The sequence below is a fragment of the Zerene cesonia genome, chromosome 3, assembly GCF_012273895.1.
Source record: "Zerene cesonia ecotype Mississippi chromosome 3, Zerene_cesonia_1.1, whole genome shotgun sequence".
NCBI lineage: Eukaryota > Metazoa > Arthropoda > Insecta > Lepidoptera > Pieridae > Zerene > Zerene cesonia.
In genome coordinates, this window is record NC_052104.1 from 3,012,077 (window position 1) to 3,031,585 (window position 19,509).

At 32.8% G+C, this 19,509-nt stretch overlaps 1 protein-coding gene across 3 annotated transcripts in view; it reads right to left on the reverse strand.

Annotated features, from left to right (window-relative positions):
- Positions 1-19,509, reverse strand: part of LOC119838834 (cadherin-99C) — a 122,179-nt gene that overhangs the window by 17,238 nt on the left and 85,432 nt on the right. For all 3 annotated transcript variants that reach the window (XM_038364964.1, XM_038364982.1, XM_038364974.1), the window contains 4 exons: positions 8,837-8,922; positions 3,320-3,385; positions 1,829-2,007; positions 217-339 (listed from right to left, as the gene is read on the reverse strand). In XM_038364964.1, coding sequence (XP_038220892.1) covers positions 217-339; positions 1,829-2,007; positions 3,320-3,385; positions 8,837-8,918 — 450 coding nt within the window. In that variant the 5' untranslated portion in view covers positions 8,919-8,922. The remainder of the gene's footprint in view (positions 1-216; positions 340-1,828; positions 2,008-3,319; positions 3,386-8,836; positions 8,923-19,509) is intronic.

Consider the following 19,509-nt stretch of genomic DNA (forward strand, 5'->3'; position numbering starts at 1 on the left):
ATATATATATTGTGGTTTTTGTTTCAAGTGTTTTATTGCAGACATAAAAATTAAACAAGCTTCTAAATCACTTAAAATTTTTGCACACAATAGCGAAAACTTACTCAAAATGATAATGTCCTAACGCAGACGTTTTATATTTTAGCCTATATTGAAGTTAAGATATTGTCATCATTAAAGTATGCTGTAATATAGTTGAGAGTAGCCAAAACTTACTTCAGACACGCTTGTTTCATAAGGAGTCCCTTGGAAAATCGGCGCATTGTCGTTAATATCAGACACTCGTACTATCACAGGTATTGTTCGACGCTTTTTGGTCGATTTGACTTGACACACCAACTGTAACATAAGCAAAAAAACATTTATATTACAAATTGTATTCAAGAAGAAACCTATTAGATAAAATAATTGAAAGCGAAAAAAAATTACATAAGGAAACATATTAAAGTTTAAGGTTGAATCATTTACGATTCAGTCAGTTTGATAACGATTATTTTCTTACCTATTGTTATACCTATTCCTCGAACACTTTAAAATTTCCTTTATTTTAATTAACTACAAAGGACCTTTACGTCGCGTATTATGTTCTTAGCTCGATAGAAATGCTACATCATAATTAAAGTATTGCTCCAGTGTAATATAAATCGTAATTAACACACGTACCTTCGGGCGTTAATTTAAATTAGTTTGAGATACACTCGCGGCTCGATAGGCAATTTAGAATATTTTACTATGTAGGTAATAGATTTAATCGACAAATTTATAACTTGTAATATGTATTTATTAGCAGGTAATAAAAAGGTGTTATTGAATCTAGTTTTGTGTTAATAAAGAAGATTATAATTGAACATTTATTTTGTGTTTGAACAACTGACTAATGAATGGAAATAAATAGACTGTACTATTAACTTATTAATCGTTAGAATATCACTTAAAAATAATTAATTATTTGAAAGAAACCTAATTTATATGTATTTGTTAACACGTAAATGTGTTCTATGAATTCACTAAACATGCGATACCACGCTAGAATCTTAATACTCGTAGGTATCACATTTTGTAATGTATTAAAATTACTTTATATCAATAAATACCTTATTAACTATATTTCGTACTAGCTGTGCCTCGCGGTTTCACCCGCGTAAGTCCGTATCCCGTAGGAATTTCGGAATAAAAAGTTGCCTATATGTTATTCCAGTTATCCAGCTGTCTACGTACCAAATTTCATTGCAATTGGTTCAGTAGTTTTTACGTGAAAGAGTAACAAACATCCATACATCCATACAAACTTTCGCATTTATAATATTAATAGGATATATGCATCTACTTCAAAATATCAGTTATCTACGTGATATAAAGGTATTTACATTTGCTAACTTGTTCGACTAGTCCTCGTCTCCTCTCCATACAAAATGAACTCTTAAAGCTTGAGAAAGATCCCACAAGTAACTCTGTCCTGATTATTTAGATGACTCTATGAGGCCATAACATTATACCTGATTATTTATATTGGATTGATATTTAGACCCGATTAATGATTATATTGTTTACCACTAAATCGTGTGAATAAAGAATTATTTTATAATGATTGCTTCCCGCATCTTCACCTACCTAACCCCAAACCACTTACCAAATACCCACAAACCTCAACCGTGGTTTAGTCCACGCGGTCAATCCATGGTACAAAATTCACACCCAATTTATACCCTTGGAAGTAGTGGCTACAAGAAAACATCAGCCCGACCAGTGCAGTGTTTTGCGCTGTGTGTTGTTAGATCTGTCAGGCAGTCACCAATACGTTTAACATATTAAGAGCATTAATCATTACCTGAAAAACCATATGCGACAAGTTATCAGCATCTCTGTCCAACGGCTGCAGCAGCTGCAGCCTCTTCCCGTCTAACTGGAACAACGTAGGCCCTTTGGGGAACACAGTGGACAGCACCACGTCTACATCTGGCTCGCCAACTATTGGTAATATTGCTGGCACCGTGCTTTGGTTTACTTCTGTAAATTAAATGTATGGTTGTGTACACGTGTGAGTTTGTGGAGCAGTACCAGCAAAAGGAGTGGTAATAGGCAAATGATGGCTGGAAACGCGGTAGATTATAAAAGTGTTCCTGCAGTCCAGTCCAAAGTAGCCTGTCAGAACATGGTGGGGATTTTGTCGGTAAGAATCCAACATAGCCCACGGTTCTTTCCCCAGGAGCCGAGGGTATCTTATGCAAGATTTCTACATTTGAAAAAATAAAGGGTTGTGGGGCCATCATAAAGTACAATATTCTTTTTCTTTTAACGGCCAAGTAACTGTAGTAATGTTGGTATATTATGAGATAATGTGTAAAAAAATACAAACATGTAATTCATTTAAGTGTACTTATATAAAAATCCACAAAAAGGCGCTGTTTTAATATTTCTCAAAAAAATTTCTCACCCGGCCGAACAGATATTGAAGAAAAATATAATTGTATATTTGACTTATAAGCCTTCGATTTCCATTCGTATTTATCACACTAGACTAGTGAACCAGATGCAAAAAAATAACTCACATTCACAAAACATTCTTATCTTTCTATTAGGGATGTCGGCTTAACTTAGGCGGGTAAACAACAAATACAATATCTATACAATCGATCGCTACTAATACTAAAAAAAGTATCCGTATAATATAGCGTAGGTATATTTTGATACAACGATAGAAACAGCAAGTTGCACGATTGCCTACCAATTGGTCGTTTTTTTATGAACAAGTTTGAATGACAAAGGATCAAACGATTTCCAAGAATCAGTTTTGAATTTACGAATGCTATAATCAATATTCGTAAAGATGATTTGTATCGTGTCCAACGATAATTATTTTTTTACAAAAAACGAAACCGCCTTCATATTGTCAGAACTACACGAATACAAACTGTTTAATTTACATCACAACAACGCAGAAAGCAAATAATAAAGCAAAAAAATAATAAACTCATTTTTCAAATAAAAAAAATAATTATAAAAATCGAATCACCCAGTCGAAAGTTCTGTGGTAACAACAAAAAATACAGATACAGTCGAAATGAGGACCTTTTTTGAAGTCGTTTAAAAAAGCAGTTAGATTCTTTAAGGTTCTTAACATAGAAGTCTAATATTATAATTTTATGGATTTAGCGGTGTCCGCGCATTATTCCCACTATTATAAAATTATTATATTAAATAACCCATTATCTTTAAGCATTTTCTAGACGGCACATTTTTAATAGTTTTTTTAAAAATATTAAATGTTTCGTTATCATTTAAATTCTATTTCTATTAACAAACATACAAAAATACTTACGGTCGCCTCTGCTCTCTTCTATATCTACTATGATACTGGACTGCCCCGTTTCGACTTCACACGGTCCTGGAATAAGATAATCTTATTTGAAAAGCTTATATATAATTGTTTATTCTTAATAAATTTTTCGTTAACACCACCTTGACCAGTTTCAATTAATGGTATAATACATGTATTTTATTTTAATAGCAAAATGTTCACGTGTTTCTACACCGAAACATTATTCAATCAACACAGGAGGCTACTTCCATTGCTGTTTTGCATAGCTATTGCATAATCTTACTCTATTAATGCGATAGTGTGTTTGTTTATTTCTCGTTTTAGCTGGAGACTGGATGAATCTGGAGATAGAAGACTAGAGAGTGACATGCGCTACTTTAAACTTCGGTATAACATCTCATTCCGGTAGTGTGTTTTTTTTTTCTGCTAAAGCTGGTTATTTTATAAAACCTATCGTTTGATATTCTGACCATACGCAATATTATCTGATGAACTATAGAATTAGACGTCGTTAATAAAGTGGAATCATTAAATATTAGTTATTATTGTACTTGTCATCAAATACGGGTTCTTAATATTTTCAAATAGCATGACGACAGTCATTTAATAACCCGTCGTCTTCACACATCTTTTAATTTATGGGTTACGCAAAATAAGAACATTTGGGCAATTTTGTTATCCATGTGCACCTAACCTACCACGCAAAGCCACAGACAGCTATAGATAGATGAATGAAAAAAAATGATAAATAATGTATTCTTAACGCTTGGTTTGTAATAGTCTTAGAGTTTGTTAAGTTATGTATCTCTTGTTCAACATATCAATATGTAATTGTAAAAAAAATTACGCAGAATCTTGATTATGGCATGAATCATATTCAACCGGCCTGCGGCGAAAATTAGCGCTAAATGTGTTTCTAATAAAAATATCTGCCAACCCGAACTTAGCCAGCGTGGTGGATTATGGCCTGAAACCTCATAGGAGGCCTGTGTCCCAGCAGTGGGAACATATATGGGCTGATGATGATGATGATGATGATGATGATGTGTTTCTAATTTTCGTTTGACAGCACAAATGCAAACTTGGCCTGCTGGTTTTCTTAAGTATTGTAAGCGGTTGCGATAAAAATTAATAAAAAAATGATTTATATCTCTCTCTTTAATCGGTGTGTAGGGCACGGGTAGTAACTATTCATTACGCCGTTTCAATATCTGTTTTCTTACAGTTCCACCAATGATTAAAAAGTGAAGTCTCGTGTCCCCTGGTCCCCTACTGGGGTATGGGGCAGATGATATACATGTTTCAATGATCGATTTTTTTTGGTGTAGGTGATCAGCCTTCTGTGTCCCGCCAGACCGAGACTTTTTTTTTGTGCATCCCCACCGGGGATCGAACCCAGGACCCCTCGGTTCTACGCTCACGCGTTAACCACTGTACCAAAGAGGCGGTCAAATTAACCATACATTAATATAAACAATTAAGTTAATCGTAAGCATGATACAGTTTTTGTGTCTCTTATTATGGAACAGGTATACGAAGTATATATCTGATTGGTAGTAAAGCGTCAAAACAAATAGCGTATACCTTTTAGTGATTTTTAAGTGAGGAAATCTTGCATAAGATAGCCACGTGTCTCGGGGAAGGAGCCGTGGATTAGATCAGTTTAATATCGACTAAAACCCCACCGTGATCCGAAACGCTGCTTTAGACAACACCACGGGAACACTTTCATAATCTACCGCGTTAAATACCTAGCACCTACTAGTTTCAAACACATTAACCCACAAACCATTAATACTGTAATAGCCGCAATCACTAACACATCAAGTCGCGTCCGGATAAACATAAACATTACACCTGTAATTACCTACTTATTAGAATTAATCACGTCTATTAGGTTTGCTAATGAATTTCTTATCTAAACCGACACTATACCAGGCGATTTTAATGAAGAAATATATTTTTGTCATGTTCCCTTTCCAATGTCAGTAATTTAACTATAAAGAAATAACGTAAGCACTGCGTAAATTTTGAAGTTTCAAACAGCGTTGTCACCATAAATAACATAATTATATTTGAATAAACTTTTTTTTTCATAATAGAGAGAATTTATGACTCCAATATAATTTTTGTTCTGGAAAACACGGCGTATACTCACACTATAAAGAAGAATAAGAAACGGCTTACATAGTAAAACTAAAAATATGGCGAATAAAGAGTTCTTTGGCCCTCCAATTATTAAAAAGTGATGCGATCATACGTTATTTTGGAAATAATGTACGTAAAACAACACACATCGCTTAGCTTATTAAAGCCATAATTTAAATTGTCCTATTGGTAAAAATGTTATCGTCTAAAATTAATATTTCTTGGAGCTAACTTCAATGTATATATTGGGAGCAGCTTCCCGTCAAACTAAAATAGAACTTTAATGCACTTTATTATCACCTGATTGGCATAAATTAGCATAACCTCAAAAAAGCCGATTCATTTCCCGCCAACTTCGATCATAGATAACAGTAAATAAATCAGTTACATGACACATGACAGCGGGTGTGTCTGAGAAACTTTCAATTAAAAAGTTATAACGTCAGCAGTTGGGTGTGGACTAGTTAAGTGGTAGCATTATGTTATAAAGGGTACGTTAATATACAATTAATTATATGGACAAGCTGTTAACTGAGATAAATATATCGAACGCGTTCAATAAATCAGCGTTGTTATTTATAACAGGTGCTAGATAAATTGTGACTGGAAGAATGTAGCATGTATTTTTTATATATATCTATCGAATTGTTTGTTAATCAAGCCTTTAACTAGGCTTCAAGAAACGCGAGCGATAAAACTTCCCCATCAACAGAAGGACTCCGGCCGGGATAGCTTAACCTGCCCTAGAGTTTGTCGCCAAAATATAACACTGATTTTATGTTATCAGTGTGTTATTAACGGTTTTTATATTTGTTTTCATATCAAAATGAAAATATTTTCGAAAGGCAATAATAAACAAATTGTGGTGTTTGTTTGGGTACACAATTTGAACATACTCAAGTGTGAACAATCAGTAATTTGTCACATTATTTATTACTAGCTGCGCCCCACGGTTTCACCCGCGTAAGTCCGTATCCCGTAGGAATATCGGGATAAAAAATAGCGTATATGTTATTCCAGTTGTCCATTGGAATCGGTTCAGCAGTTTTTGCGTGAAAGAGCAACAAACACATACACATCCTTACAAACTTTCGCATTTATAATATTAGTAGGATTCTGATTATAACACAAGTCCAATTAGCTCATTTGAAATAATAGAAAAAATTAAAAAGGTTAACAGTCCACTAACCGGAGCAATTAACAATTAACCTTTCATTAAGTACACCTTACATATAAGTATATTAAGTCGTACAAGGAAATATTTACGAGTTATTTCATATAATCCCGAAATAAGCAAATATAGTAAGAAATCCTAATTAAATTTTACGTTGCATTGACCAAACCAAATAAGCAAAAACGCGTATTTCAAGCGAACCACATTTATTGGCACATATATTAACGATATGAAATTAAAATTTCTATACATTCCTTGATTACCCATATAAAGAAGTAACTAAAGTATATAATGTAAGAACTGGTACTGTTTTGGTAAATTTCATGCTTGTTACTTGTACCACTATCTCGTAATTAATTAGGCGCTTAACAAGATTCTCGTTTAGCAAATTGAGGAGATAATATCTAGGAAAACTGTTAAATTATTTAATATTTTAGTTTTTACTTCATAACTAATATGGCACTTCTCAATGTGTATATGTATCCTATTATCCTACTATCCTATCCTACTTATCCTACTAATATTATAAATGCGAAAGTTTGCAAGGATGTGTGTGTTTGTTGCTCTTTCACGCAAAAACTACTGCACCGATTGCAATGAAATTTGGCACGTAGATAGCTGGACAACTAGAATAACATATAGGCAACTTTTTATCCCGATATTCTTACGGGATACGGACTAATGCGGGTGAAACCGCCGGGCGCAGATAGTATAATGTAAAACAAAGTCGCTCTCCGCGATCTGTGTGTCTGTATGCTTAGATCTATAAACTTACGCAACAGATATTGGTGGGGTTTTAATACGATTATTCATCGCGATTTATTCATTATATTATTAACCCGACGTTTCGAATACTTTACAGCGAGCGTTGTCACGGGGAGACCGCGTTTAAAATCCGTTAAAAAGTTTTTAATTTCTAAGTATAGAATGCTATTGTCTAACTATCATTCTTACTATCAGATTGTTTGCACTTAGGTACCGGGTCTCGCTTTGGTGATATGCTAAAGGTACAAGGATAAGCGAGTTTCTCCACCACAATAAGATAACATCCCATACGACCTAAATTCCTCAGAGTAATTTACAAAAACTGCAGATCGTTTGATAAGTTATAGTTTAATCTTGTCGATTTCCAAGAAAGGAAGCTGGCTTTACGAACGGAATAAGAATTATATAGTTTATAAATGGGATAAATGGCATTTTAATGGAGACAATAGTTAAAAAGTATGTTGGTTTATAATGTGATTCTAATATTTATTCTTCACCATTTCGAGCATTGGTGATGTTATCCACATGTGCAGATAAATTGAAAAATCAATTTATTTTCTACACGCTCGCGACTTATCGATTTCAAAGTCCGAGGTCCTCACCTCTCAGCCACCACAGCTACTTATATTTGGTGATCCAAAAATCTCGTTTTAAATGATATAATAATAATATTATAATACATGAAATATGCGTATGGTATATTTTATTCCGAATTGTTGACAACATCCATACAATAGCATATACAATATAAACAATTTCCATAGACACAATGTATAAATCTATATGATATTTGTAAATGTTCAACGTCTAACCTATTCACTGATGACAATAACAATAAATTGCAAATTTTGATTGTCCACTCTGTTACAAACAAACGCATTGTGCCACCTATTGTATTATAGAATTAGATGATGGCAATGTTTATATATAAATATTAATCGTTAATATATTTACTTTCAACTGATGTCCCCAAAAAATGTTTTCAAAACAACGGTTTTTTTTCTTTGTTTCTCCATAAATCCGAGGGTTTTTAACTGATTAAAATTGTTCTTATTGTATTTGATAAGACATTGTTGCTATTTGGACCTGTTTTAGAACCTAGAGAACCTCAGTTTAATTTACAATTATATTGTTTATTAACAATCAGTTCAATTCAAAAATAGTCTATTTAATCAAAAATAAGGCAAGAAAATTTTGTTATAATACCAGTTAATGTGATAAAACGATTTGAAAATTTTATGAATATTATACGACCTAGACCCTAGACCTCCGAGGCAACAGCTTTCAAATAAAAATTAAATCAGCAAAATCGGTTTCCAGGAGAAATTTCTTAGGGAACAAACCCAATAATAAAAGCCGAATCGAACACAGGGGGTGTTCGATTCGGCTTCTTTTTCAAGTAGGTTGAAGAAGAAATGTTTTGTGCTTACCAGGTGTAGCTAAAACTCCGTGTAGTAAGATAAGAGGAAACCAAACTATCCATTGCTGCGTCAGCGCGCCCCACCGCGCCATGTCACTGTAACAATATAAAAATTCATTAATTATTTACGTATTTATTTCAATTCTAAAATAAAAATGATGTTAAATATTTAAAAAATCATAATCTTAAGTATTATTATACAAAAAAAGGCATACGTTTGTATACTTAGAAGTAAATATAAAATATTACAATAACTTAAAGTTATTCCAACTATAATAAATATGTATCGAAGATTATAAATAAAGTATAAGCATTCAGTCCTATTTATTTAATAATTTTTATTTGATAATGTAATGAATAACCTTTGGTTACAAGTCACCTGCACAAAATCTTAAACTAAATAGAATATTTTGTCCAATGAAGACTAAGCCTACACAAGACTTACAAAAATTTTACATAAACAACATTCATTCACGCACACACATAAGCCGATTAATTGTGCATTTAATAAAACACGAACACAACCACGTGCGCTTAATTAAATTAAGGAAATATCTTAACAACAACGTGACAAATCTATAAATAAAATAAATCACTGCGCGTTCGCAGCGCATTAATCTAATTATCCAACATTAACAAATGGGGACCCTTGACCGGACATTACGGTAAATCCATTTTCTACTTCTTGTAATATAATTAGCGGATCACAATTTTATATATAGAGCGATACGATTTTATAGCGTCATTGTGAGGTTTCGTTATTCCTAGATAATATCTGCTTAGTGTTTGCTAAGCTGGTAATATGGATGTCGGATGACCTCTCCGGTGTATAGGCTGTGGGGTTATGGGAAATAAAGCTGTTTCTATCGCAATTTACATGCAACATACGTTAGATTAATCGATGTTTATTATGGGATATTTAGATTTCCGACTTGCCAATGATTATTCGGTGCGAATGAGAATCGGAAAACGATCAACGTAATATATATTTCTCAATATATTTTGCATTTGAAATTAGAATGTGTTCCGCGCGTTTACAACATGTAAAAGTTGCTTTTAATTTTAGAGGCAAATATTTGAGGTACATAAAACAATTCCCAACAAATATCCAACAAGAAACTCGTAATTGTAAGAAAAACGTGTGATACGTAAAAAGTATAATGACGTCACATAAAAACAAAAACGTTGAAGATTCATAGATTTTACTCTATTATCTATTAAGAGAACTCATAACATTTCTACAAAAAGTAACAAACGAGTTATATGTCCGCTCCTCTGTCCGTTTAAAAGTAGTCCATATAACTCGGCAAAAAGTGGAATCCAGTTCAAGTCAGGTTGCCTAGACATTATCTAGTCTATTAAATCATGAAATGTTAACTATCTTTTATTATAAAGGGGCGGGCACTTCACTAGTTTTAAGATGTAAAGATGTGTTTCTAATGTTACAATTTAATATTCCAAATTATTATTATATTTAACTCACTGTTGTAATTTTGTCACATTAATCTTAAATGTTATCAAAACTTTTAACTTTAACCTGATGTTTCTACAAAACCGTGTTCAAGATATCAAAATCTTTAGAAAACTGTCACATTTTATCTACCTTCACTATACAGCATTATCATTTTGAATACAGGTCCAGGTCTAAAAGTGTAAGGAAAGAAAAAATTTAAGGTAGGTACTATAAATATACACTATATACATATACAGTTTACACAAAATTATTATAACACAATCAATGCAAATGTCCTCAATATTGCTCACTTAGCTATGAGTTATCTGGAAAGTTGCAATCCAGATCGGTGATTTAGAAATGAGCCGGATTATACGCGACCGGCACGTAGCATTAATATGTCACCCGTCGTATTTACATAGCATGGAATCCGGCATGCGATTCCAACGGTGTAGCAGTCTTCCTTAGAACTGCTTATGTAAGCAGAGGAATGTTATATGTCTAGTGAAATACACTTAAAATCACAGTAACTTTAAAGGGTATTTTAAACTCGCATTGCTTTTTTGTTTTATCAATTATCAAGAACCAAGTTTAAATAACGATTATAAAAATTAAGAATGGACCTGAAATTGTATTTACGCCGTTTGAAAGGACCTAATAAGTATTTGTATCATTTTTTTTTTGCCAAAAATTTTAAAAGTATTATTTTGGATAATTTATTATTTTCCTGTGTTTGATTTCAGTTTCAGTGTTGTACATTGAGAAATTAAATACTTTTTAGCGGATTTTAAACGCTATTTATTCATAGCATTATTTAACCCGATGTTTCGAATAATTCGCAGCGACTTTTTACTTTAATTTCCTTTTATTAGAATGTTAACTTATTTCACGTAAGATTCACAAGCTCTATAACCTCAATAATCTTATACTAACATGCATGAATTCAGGGGTTTGCATTTAACTAAAAGAAACCTTCAATCTCACATCATTCTTAGTATAGGTATTAGAAAACTGTCTCATTGAACATTATTTATTTGCGAACATTAAATGATTCGCACAGATTTATGAAAACAATGATTTTAAACGGTCATATCGTATGTCTGCAACCATAAGTACATATAGGATAAATAGCTTTTAATAATTTTCTGGTAAGCGAAGGTGATGAACTCACTAACACTTAAGATTTGAAAACCTAGGTGTCTAAACGTCATTAAATGTTATCAGGGTTCACATATGCAGCTCGACGGCACACATGAAAAGGAATCCAATATAACCCACGGCCTGTTCTCCGCGAGACGTTGGTATCTATGTAAGATTTCACCACTATAAAGAAGGGTTAAAATGTTGCTAAAATCGCAGGAACGCTAGCTATAAATTATTGTATATATATAGATGCAGTTTGATAAATTCCTCCATCGTACAAAGTAGTGCTAAGTGTGTCATAGAGAGATAATAGTGTAAAGCTCCTTTATTATTTTATAGTAATTTTTATAGCGGTTAAACCGTCTCAGAGTAGGAAAATGGTACGTTATATTATCCATCCGCTGAAGAGGATCTAAAGCTTAGTCCCTATTAAGCTGGTTTAGGTACAGCCCTTTTAAATCTGATTGTGTACTGTTATCCTCTGAGCTTAGTGAACAACTAAGCTTATTTTATGTAAGGAAATTATTTTGTAACAGAAGTAGAAATCTTTCTTTTTCTTGTGCTGATTTTGGCAGAGGAGTATTTCTTATGTCTCTTCAATTTTTTTATCTGAACTAATACCTTTCTAAGCCTTTCTTAAAAAAAAAAAAGAAGCCGGGGCGGACCGCTAGTTTATAATATTTTTCCCCCAGTATAGTAATAAAATATAGCCAAAGTTTCCACATAAAATCTATATAATAACGTTTCATCTCAAAAGCGCCCACTCATATTTTCATACCTTTATTATGAAGACTTGGAAGACGAAGAAACCGCATTGTCCAGTTACAATGAAAAGTATAAGCTATAATTTTGATAGGAATGAACCACAGCCGTTATTCCCTATTGTTCTAGCGGTTTGACTCCTACAACATCCAAAGATGATCTTTGTATTCTAGTGAAATACCATGCCATCAGGAAGTGAATGTTTCAACGTAATGCTCTTCTTTGGTTCTGTAATTTGTTGGCAATTCTTATTGTTTTGCCACTTTTGGTAAGTATTTTATTTAAAAAAAGTTAGTGAAAAGTTTTATTCAATGTTGCTAATACAAAACATAAATATAACCCAACCAAATGTAAATAAAAACCAAACTATATATATGCGAGATAATATAACTATTGGCGTCTATATTGAGGATAGTTAAAAACTAGATTAGTGTATGCTTTGAAACCAGGTATATAACCGCTTGCTGAGAAACATTATAACTGAGAAATATTTTCTATTCTTTCAAAATTTCTCATTTATAAAGCATTTCAATGCTATAAAACTAAAAATTAAACATTATATCTAATATTTAATTGACTTACAACTAATTATTTCCTTAACCGTGATAATCTTTGAAAAATCATCCAAAACCATTACGATTTTGTTCATGCAAAACACAAAAGCACACTGTAATTTGTCGTTAATGGAATACACACTCCTAAAACATAAGAGAAAACCATTAAAGCCTTTCTAGAAATCTTAACCAAGTCATCGCTTCACTCGTATTTAATATACAGAATTTGTTCTGTAATATCAGTTAACAAAATGTGTTCTTCACAGAATCCCTTCTCCGCAGAGCACTAACTGAGTTGAAATCTAAGGATAACAATGTTGATAGCATGTTATTTTATGAGCGACAGTCACGCACGCCAATTACTCGGATGCAGTTTTTCACACGAGAATATCAGCTTTTTATCTTTTTTTTTATAAGCTTCTTAAACTGTGTCAAATTTATCTTGATTGTGATTTTGACGATTTTTTTTTACAAAAACCTCAAGAAAACGGTCGTATTCAGTTTATATTTTCTTTTTTTTTATTTTCAAATCACACACTTATAAATTACGAATGAAACAGATAACAATTGATTTCATAGAAAACCTGGCTTATAGCCACAAAAAAGATTGTAATATGAGATGTATGTAAAAATAGTTCATAAAATAGTTAAAAAATCCCTTATATTATTAATAATAATTTATATGTAAACGTAATTTATTCAACATAGCACTTACACAGTCAAACAACTCATTACTCGTTTTGCTGTCGCAGAATAAATGGTCAAACTATATTCGACTTCCAAAAAATAAATCACAGAGCCAAGCTGTGTTATATCAAGTCATATATATAATATAATCCAAATAATACCCTCCCAAAAATCCTACTTTAAATTTAATTACGGAAATCTACTTCAAAAAACATTTGGAATTTCTATAATAAATAATTTTTCTTTACAACAATACCTACCGAGAAGTCAAAACCATCAAACATCTATACAAGATACTATCCAACGTTTTCAAACACCAAATCAATTTACAGTTGTTCTAGAATAAATTCATACCATAAATCAAAGAGGCATTCCCGACTCGTCCTCCTCCACGGTCCCGTTATCTCTTATCGGCTTACTTAGCTAACGGCTCTGATACCGTCCTTATTATAATGGCCCACACACATCCCCGTTCATTATGCAAGTGTTACGGTACAGCCTGTCATAGATTTTGTCCGTTGTATCGCAGCAGGAATAAATCTTTGAACTCTGTTAACGTCGTGTTAAAGGCGTGTTGTTAAATGGAACGGGAATTTAAAGATTGTTTTGTTTAAGATGTAATTATTGGGATATGTCGGATTAGGAATGATTTTTATAATATGTAGCCATGTTTGTCAGTATTATTTTTCGTTTTATGTTACCGTGGCCGACTTACAGAGTTTGATAATATTGTGGGTTGAAAAAGCTTCATTTATGTAAAAATTATAGAGAGAAATATTTGCATTTACCTTTGTAATGTTTTCTACTGGACGATTTCAAAAATTCTTTCACCATTAGGAATCATCAACTTCACTGACAAAGGCTAGGCTAGAATGTACGACGGGTCAAGCCAGGGCGAACAGCTAGTCCTATATAAATTAGGAATTTCTCAATTTACAATATTCTATTAAATCGAACAAGATAACGCTAAACGTGTTATTTAAAATGGAACAGTAAGAACAAAACGTTAAACAGAATATCGTTCGAAATTTCATGAATATTTCACAATACGACTTCGAAATAGACCAACATTACGTACATAATAGCGAAATGCTTGTACGTATATCATAGCAATATCATAGCAATATTTTCTAATTGCAAACCGTGCTAAATGCAACAGCTAAATATCTACATGAGAACCAAAGGGACAACGCCTTTGTCTAAAATGTTATAAACTCGTGATACAGATAGTGCAAATGTCGATCGATTTGGCATTTAGTTAATCGCGAACTTATTCAATTACCCGCAAACCACGCCATTTGTAAACTCGGGTTCTTTTCAATTGAATGGGAACGAAAGATTAAAGTTCTTTGATCTTTCAACAGACAGGTGATTTTCCTAGCTCCACATTAAAAAACTAACTTTATACCCGTTAGATAAAGTTGCTTTTCATACGTAAATGTTCTCGCTTGCTGCCATATTGGAGGATTTCGTCACAAGCCTTTGAATACCGCAAACACGATTCGTCTATAAAAAGCAGAAATAATTTAGTATGAAAAAGTATTAGCAATGTAAATAATGTCAGTTTGTAAGCAGTTTTGTAATAAATAACATTCCGTCTACAGATTTTATCGATCGCCATAAGAATGAATGAACTAGGGACCTAGGCTTTATCGAAGCTATAACGGCATATCACAGATTTTTGACGTTCTTTTATAAATATTTGACATACGTATAATATTGCTTAAATATATAAACGAAAATTATTTAAAGAAAAGTAATTATAACTTTTATAATACAAGAAACTCAACGTGCTGTAACATACGATACCATCTCATTAAATATCAAACAAGATTAAATTATACACATAACAAATTTTATTAATCAATTTATATTCTTTTCATCCAGCTGTTTTTAATTTCTATATATATAACTCTTATTAGAAAGTAGAAAACCATATCAGTGTTGTAGTAATGTATCTATACTATGGGGGATTACTCCCGCATGTCCCCCCGTGTGAGATTTAATTCATTAAATTTATATAGATTTAAAATTAATCTAATCTCCATAATTTTTTGCTTTTTTTACTACTTTCATTATATTATTTTTCCTTTAACCTGGACAGCCTGGATGAGATCGCCGATTACTGATAAGGTACTATTTTTATCCTTCTATTGTACTATACTATACTAGCATACGACTTATTGTAAGGCAGCAATTAACAAAGTATTTACTAGCTTACAATAAATCTATCTATTTATGCCCAACACCAAACATACATCCTTCTTTCACGTCGCAACGGAGCGGCCTCATGATGTGATTTCTTGAAAAAGTTTGGAGGTAAGAGAATGACATAGTTTAGTTTAATCGCATTCCCATGAGAAGATTTATTATAACACTGATTTTAAAAAATAAATAAATAAATCTCTGAAATTTATAAATTCCGATAGATGGCGCGATATTAAAAAGTATGACATGTGACAACTGTTAAATATTCTATGATCACGCGGGCGTAGCCGGGGGATGAGATCTATGATTTCTTTAATATATAAAATCCCGTGCCACAATTTTAGTTACCGAACTCCTCCGAAACGGTCTGGACCGATCTTTTTTGTGTGCATATTGGGTATGTCTGAGAATCGGCCAACATCTATTTTTCACACCCCCAAATGATAAGAGTAAGGCAGAACAGTGTTTGCCGGGTCAGTTAGTAATAGTATATATTTTGAAATGCTTTTAAATGAATACAAATATCACAATAAAACATAAATTAAATCGTGAAAGTGTACATCCTCAGTGCATGACTTACGAAATAACTTCATCTGGTGAAGTGCAACAGGTCAAACTACACGATCGTGCCAGCATCTTTATCTTGATATGTTAAATAAATCCTTACACTATTCAAATTAAACATTGAACATTTCGTAATCACAATTTAATTGATATATTGGTCAGTCTTGAATATATATATCTTCGAGATTATTAAGTACTTATATGCGTAATAACTCACACTTGTAAACTTCGATGAGACCTTTTTTGTTAGGTTTTTTTGGTCATACCATATTCAAATAAACTTTTAAAGAAGAGCGTTGAGATACTTCTAATCTACTACAAACTATAAACACAAATGTTTGTATTAACGGACGGACCATCATCAGCCCATATATGTGCCCACTACTGGGACAAAGGCCTCCTATGAGGGTTTAGGCCATAATCCACCACGCCGGCCAAGTGCGGGTTGGCAGATGTCACATGTCGTCGAACTTTTTATTCTCAGACATTTCCTCCACCGTTTCGAGCAGTGGTGATGTTACACATGTGCAGATAAATTGAAAAATCAATTTATTTCCTGCACTCTCGCCTGGTCTCGAACCCCGACTTATCAATTTTGAAGTCCGAGGTCCTCACCACTGAGCCACCACTGCTTTTTAACGGACGGACGGTCGGTGTAATATTGGGAGATCGGATCTGAATGATACGTGGTATAGATAATTATCAAATACATAGTTTATTTAATTTTGTGCTTTATTTATCAGGATAAAGTCGATCCTTTAAATAAAAAATAAACTCAGGCTGAAACATTATTACTCAATTAGACTTTTGAATGGTCATAATATTACATACAATATTCATTTAAATCCTTCATTTACAAAGAACATCAAAGGAGAACTAACATTCTATTTCTAAATAGACACAATTAATTAGTCCATGATTCCACATTTCATTTCCATCTGCAATTAAGGATCTCCACGCGATCTTTGTTGGTAGCTTGATTAACTTCCTCAATTATTGACACATTCAGGACTCAACAAAGGCTGAATTACTATCTGCGGTCTGAATAAGGATCTCATTACACTGTCTAGATTGAATCAACACGCGAGATCTAGATCGGGATAAGCCTGAAGTATATTCACGCCTATTTTCGTTTCTGGTTAAATAAAATCTAGGTACTTATGTTTGATTCAAGTTACGTTTCACCGCCTACATTTGGTTTGATATATATGAAATGAATATGAATAATGTTTTATAGCAGTAGTGGTGAGAACCTCGGACTTCAAAATCGATAAGTCTGGGTTCGAGACCGGGCGAGCGTGCAGGAAATAAATTGATTTTTCAATTTATCTGCACATGTGGATAACATTACCACTGCTTAAACGGTGAAGGAAAACATCGTGAGGAAACCGGCATGTCCAAGAATTAAAAGTTCGACGACATGTGACATCTGCCAACCCGCACTTGGCCAGCGTGGTGGATTATGGCCTGAACCCTCATAGGAGGCCTGTGTCCCAGCAGTGGGAACATATATGGGCTGATGATGATGATGATGATGATGAATGTTTTATATTTATTCATTATTAATTTAATAATCAAAGTATACTTAAAAATGTTACACATATCGTAATTGGCCATTATTATAGGTATGTACCAATAAAATTCGTTAAACATTGCAAAGGACACATGCATATGTTTGCTTTACAAAAATTGTCTAGAAAAATGCATTAAAATATTACAACACGTGCGCCTGAACCCCATGAGCAAAACTATCCGTCTGGTACTTACAGAAGGCTTCTGCTACTTATCCAGTTGTCCATACAGAAATTGATCAGTGAATAGGTTAACAAAGTAAGCCCTTTCCGGGTGGCTGTGTCCCCCTATGACCTATAGAATAGATACTAACACACGACGTCCGAATTATATTAAAAGGGAATTGTAAAGCACAGAGAAAAAAAGCTCATAGGAAGATATAGGTATAATAAATGGATCATTCTTTTATTTAATTTAAAACATACAATGTAGGTATATACACTATACGAAATTAACGAATATTTGTATATAAATAAATACTATTTAGCAAATAATTAATATATCGAAGAAAGAAAAGACCTGCACTTCCAACAGACTGAAAACTGGCAAGAGGTGATGCAGGATAGGATCAAATGGAGGCTCTTGTTGTCGGAGGCCAAGACTCACTTTGTGTCACTGCGCCACTATAGTAGTAAATAAATTGTAAATAGAAATTTCTTATTTGTTTCTATTCTACAATCCTTTATGAGTCATTGGGTAATAATCAGTTAATTAACCATAAATATAAATAAATCAACAAAGAACTACTTCGTGTAATGAGTTCTAAAAATCAAGTGTTTGTAATTATAGAACTCAACTACATAACTTTCATATGCCTTCAAGAAACTGTTTGATAAATTATACGTTAGAAAGTCATTATATACATCTGGTCACACCAAATAAACTAAAAAATAGTATAGAACTACTGTCTTTAACAATTTTGTATTATCTGTGGTACTCTTCCATTTGTAATAAAACCGTTCATACGTTCACGTGTTTTAATAGTCGAACGCATACATCATACATCAGATATATTTCAACGACTATTAACCGTAAGCTCGCCGTCTAAATATTCGCTTCCGTATCTAGAACGGAGAGAATCTCAGATTCACATGATACGTTTGATAAACATTAAACAAAGATAAATGGATCGTAAATCATTCATGTATACCGATTTAATCATGACCAGTTTAACTGACAGGTGATGAATTTACAACGAGAATATTATCTGACGTGAGCACATAGTATGCATGCATCTCATAGCGTTGTCTCTGTAATAAAAAAATTGTTAGAAGTCTATTCAGATAAAACAATACATAATTCATTCGCACTTTGTAACTATCACGATATATTAACAAATGCACATTACTGATTATAAATTCAATATTATTTACTTATTGTGTTATTGTTAAATTCAGTCATTCAATTGTATACAAAACTGCATAATCAGTCTTTGCCTCTTTACTCTTTATCCACATACATACATACATATATATACAGTACTTAAATATATAAACAAACACATTTTAATGAAATTCACTATTTACGTTCGATCAACAGGCATCTTTTGATACAGTCTATTAACTAATATAATAAACCACACTAAGATTATAAATGTGAAAGTTTATTTGGATGTTTGTCCGTCAGTCACGCTGAAACTGTTGATTTAATCTTGATGAAATTTGATATGCACAGGTTATGAACTGATTTCTGTGATTGGATACTTTTTGTCTCGATTAAATGCTCCCTTGGGATAAAATC